The sequence below is a fragment of the Phragmites australis genome, chromosome 9 (genome assembly GCF_958298935.1).
Source record: "Phragmites australis chromosome 9, lpPhrAust1.1, whole genome shotgun sequence".
Taxonomy (NCBI): domain Eukaryota; kingdom Viridiplantae; phylum Streptophyta; class Magnoliopsida; order Poales; family Poaceae; genus Phragmites; species Phragmites australis.
Window position 1 is genome coordinate 1,997,935 of NC_084929.1, and position 4,153 is coordinate 2,002,087.

Consider the following 4,153-nt stretch of genomic DNA (forward strand, 5'->3'; position numbering starts at 1 on the left):
TCATAGTGGCCAGGCGCCGCACAGGAACAAGGCACATGGAGGAATGGCTTCGTTGATGAGTTCGGAGAGCATGTTGGTGCCAATGTTCTTAAATGCATCGAGTGTGTCAAGAGTCTTCTAGTCGTACCCCCAACGACGCAGAGGTCAAAGAGGTAGGTGCCTCCAGTTTCCGATGTGATGAGGATTGCCGCGAAGAACATAAACCAATGGCCGAAGAGGACATGCACCACGAGCAACCACATCATGGCGCAGTTCATGGGGTGACTCGAAGATGAGTTAATTGGAGCTACATCATCCACTATAACGAAGTGCTAATGAAAGATACTTCATCCGTGGATAACTTAAGGCCTATGTTATGGTAACAAAGTGCCTTATTTGCTAGACAACTTAAGGCTAGATATTTCATATACAAACAACAGGTTCAACACTCAGGTTAGTTCTTCATTGGACGTCATGGGCTCAGGATCACATCCTTTCCATCTTTACTGGATTCATTTTTTATCTGCAGATAACAAGTAAAATGACACGTCTTCACTAGATTATAAACACGAAAAGTATTGACAAAAAAAAGACCACCATTGAAACCAGTAGCAGACACGGAGCAAAAGTAGGTGCTCAACCTCCATGTCCTTCTTTCTCCTCCACTTCTCTCCCTTCTCTTCTTCTTTACCTATTGTCTTCCACCTCCACCTTTTATCTATCAATAGTGTTGTTGGAATATATGTACATAAGTTACAGATAGATTTGAGTTGTAATTGGATGAGATTAGGATTAAAGTTGTAGTCGAACTCCCAATTTCGGGCCTTTAAATAGCACCACCATTGTAACCAATGGCAAGACTGAAACAGTTAGGGAGGAGCGTCTGTAGTCATGCCCGAGGATGTAGGTAACTTGGTCGAACCTCATTAAAACATCATATTTTGTGTGTTGATCTTGTGCTTGGCTTGATGATCCTGATAATGCTTTCGCTAAAATCCTAACAAGTGCGGCAGCCGGTAGGGGGCATGTGCCCCTTCCCTCCTACCCAGTTGCATTTGCCGTTTACCGAATCTGAAGGATGACTTGAAGCAATGCTTGTCATGGTAGGTCAGGTCGACCTGGCCCTGCTATTGCACCTCTTGCTTGTACAGGTGGCCGGTGGCTTGGACGTTCATCACGTACAAACCAACAGGGATTGCCGGCATGCCCAGATTGTACAGCGTGGAGAAGAACCTGAGCTTGAAGACCTCTGCATGCGACGATGGTGAACACCGCGCACTGAGGCAGAAGCCGACAATCACCGTCCACCGAGCGTGTGTGGAAGCCATTGCGCCCGCCAAAGGTGATCAACGTGTGGCCCATGCACACACCATGATGAGCACGAGCAGACGGGGCACCAGCATGTAGTCAACGTGCCGCGCCAGCATGTTGTCGGAGAGGAAGCCGACTAACCATGCGGCGGCCGGCGTAGTTGGAGATGCTCGCCAGAGAGCAGCATGGCGATGCTTCCCTGCGTGCATGAACAGGGCAATGCCACCGGTGATGGTGGTGACGAAGAGCAGAATCATGTCCACGCTGACAAGTGCCTGCACGATGGAGTAGTCCCTCTACGTCGCCGGTGGCTTGAACACTTCCCGATTAATAATCCCCATAATAGACGTACGGTTAGCATGCAGTAGCACCTGAATCTATAATCATCTCACCTAACAAAAACTAATTTCGTCCCACTTGCAAATTGTATGGATCCTGTTTGGGACGAAGGGATCCAAAAGAGCAAAGGAAAAGCCCAGGAAAATAAAAAGTCGCATGCTTTGGAGTCCTACAGAAACAGAGAACATGAGCTGGGGAAATAACATGCAGATCGGTAAGTCCTCATGCTCGTTTCCCTCTGGATTTCCTATGGAACGGCCCATTCCATTAAAGTTGCAAATGCATTTTTGAAGGTGCAAATCCTTCGTTAGGAACCTGCAATACATAATTGATGTTTTTTCTCGCAAAATAAAAGGAAAGATATAGTTGATGTTTTTCTAAGTGAAGAGCCACTCTTCTAAACAGTTTTTTTCTTTGTTTTTGAGAGTATTTTTCTAAACTGTTGCACCTGTGTCTTAATTTTTTTTGAACGAGACACTCGGAATACAAGTCGGATTACAATAATATTCTGAGTTGTATTTTATGTGGGGATAATTGCTCAGTTGCTATTTTAAAAAAGTAGTCACTACTGCTGATGATAACATACGGATCTTTCTGAGTCTATACATGTGGGATAGGGTGACAAATGAGTAATTGCTACTTTCTCAGAGTGGAAAAAAATAAATGTCATATTTTTTGTGTCTAATTTTTTTTATGAATTGAACACTAAATCCAAATCAAATTCCAACACATATATTCGTGTCCAAATAACATTGAATAGTTGAGAGGAGCAGTGAGGAAGTGGAGAATTCTTGGCTGACGGAGAACGGCTAGATGCTGTGGACTGGTGCTGGCCTGCCGGCCCAGCGGAGTCAACGGTCAAAGCTCGCTGCCAGTTTTTCCTTGCTCTGGTTGAATTGTTTTGTACGGCGAAGCGAGGCGACGCGACCCGCCCTCCTCCACTTTCGGCTTCATCAGCTACTCGCAGCTCCGTCCTCCTCCCCTAGCTTAGCTATATATAGCCCGTCTCACGGTCTCGCCTCTCCCCGTCTCCTCCTCGATCAAGCAAGCCATCTCTTCCCTTCTCCTTCTTCTTCTTCTTCCCGAACACTTCACTACTGCCTGTCGTCTGTCCACGTAAATCTCTGCCCGCTCGATCGCCACCACGTGCAACCTTGATTAGCTAGCGCTAGCTCATGGACATGGGCATGGGCTTGGAGGACCTGGAGGGGAGAGGGATGATGAGCCCGGAAGGCTCGGCGATGTCGGCGGCGGGGACCGACGACGAGGGCGACCTGCGCAGGGGCCCGTGGACGGTGGAGGAGGACGTGCTGCTCGTCAACTACGTCGCCAACCACGGCGAGGGCCGCTGGAACTCGCTCGCTCGCTCCGCGGGTAATTAATTATTAGATTGTTCGTTAAGTTGATTGATTAGTGCCCACAGTTATATATAACTAATTTGGATTATACGACTGATTAAGATGTAACATCGATGCAACTAGACCTTAATCAGCTGCGTACGTGTCAATTCCTGCAGGCCTGAAGCGCACGGGCAAGAGCTGCCGGCTCCGGTGGCTCAACTACCTCCGCCCCGACGTGCGGCGCGGCAACATCACGGCCGAGGAGCAGCTGCTCATCCTCGAGCTCCACTCGCGGTGGGGCAACCGCTGGTCCAAGATCGCGCAGCACCTGCCCGGCCGCACGGACAACGAGATCAAGAACTACTGGCGGACCCGGGTGCAGAAGCACGCCAAGCAGCTCCGCTGCGACGTCAACAGCAAGCAGTTCCGCGACGTCATGCGCTACGTCTGGATGCCGCGGCTCGTCGAGCGGATCCAGGCCGAATCCGCCGGTGGCCTCGATGCGGCGGCGGCCGTGGGTGCGCCTGCGACGACGGTGAGCGCGCCAGCCGCATACCAGCTAAGCGCGTACCAGAGCGTCGTGCCGCCGAACAAAGCTCACGGCCACAACGTGGACTACAACGAGCCGAGCCAGACGACGGTGACGGCCACGAGCCCCGGCGACACCTCCAGCGCGCTGCGGTCGTCGCTGTCCGCGGAGGCGTCGCAAGGGGCGCATTACACGTCGGGCACGACGCCGATGAGCGAAGGTGGGGCCGTCCAGCGCTGTGGCCCTGGTACGACGAGTGGACCGATGGGCAGTGACGTGATCCACGTCGACGATGTGCTCGGCGGGAGCTGGTCGGAGCTTCTCGCCACCGCCGGTTGTGATGACTCCATGATCGGCTTGCCGGAATTCGAATTTGGAGATTTTGAGGAGAATTTGTGGAGCCTGGAGGACCTTTGTTTACATCAGCAGCGCTTACAAGTGAAGGAGCAAATATAAAATGAAATTCCACAAGTAACTTAGTAAGTTCATATAGAAAGGTTTTAGTTCATATACAAATTCGAAACATGTGCATACCTCCTTTGATTTTCCTTCTATAGAAGATTTGCAGCTTGCATTCTTCCGGCGTCCTCTATCAATTGTAAAGAAATTCAAGTGTACTTGAAGCTCCAGTAATACGGTTCGAATGTTTCTTACA

General features: G+C 50.1%; 1 protein-coding gene across 1 annotated transcript; it reads left to right on the forward strand.

Annotated features, from left to right (window-relative positions):
- The first annotated feature begins 2,659 nt into the window (after window positions 1-2,659).
- Window positions 2,660-4,153, forward strand: LOC133928351 (transcription factor MYB108-like). The gene is made up of 2 exons (XM_062374647.1): window positions 2,660-3,003; window positions 3,146-4,153. Exons 1-2 carry the CDS (start codon window positions 2,805-2,807, stop codon window positions 3,952-3,954), a joined length of 1,008 nt encoding a protein of 335 aa, XP_062230631.1. The 5' UTR covers window positions 2,660-2,804; the 3' UTR covers window positions 3,955-4,153.

Coding starts and splice junctions, on each gene's coding strand:
- LOC133928351 (XM_062374647.1), top strand. CDS start 2,805: ATGGACATGGGCATGGGCTTGGAGGACCTGGAGGGGAGAGGGATGATG. Junction 3,004..3,145: donor CTCGCTCGCTCGCTCCGCGG/GTAATTAATTAT, acceptor CAATTCCTGCAG/GCCTGAAGCGCACGGGCAAG.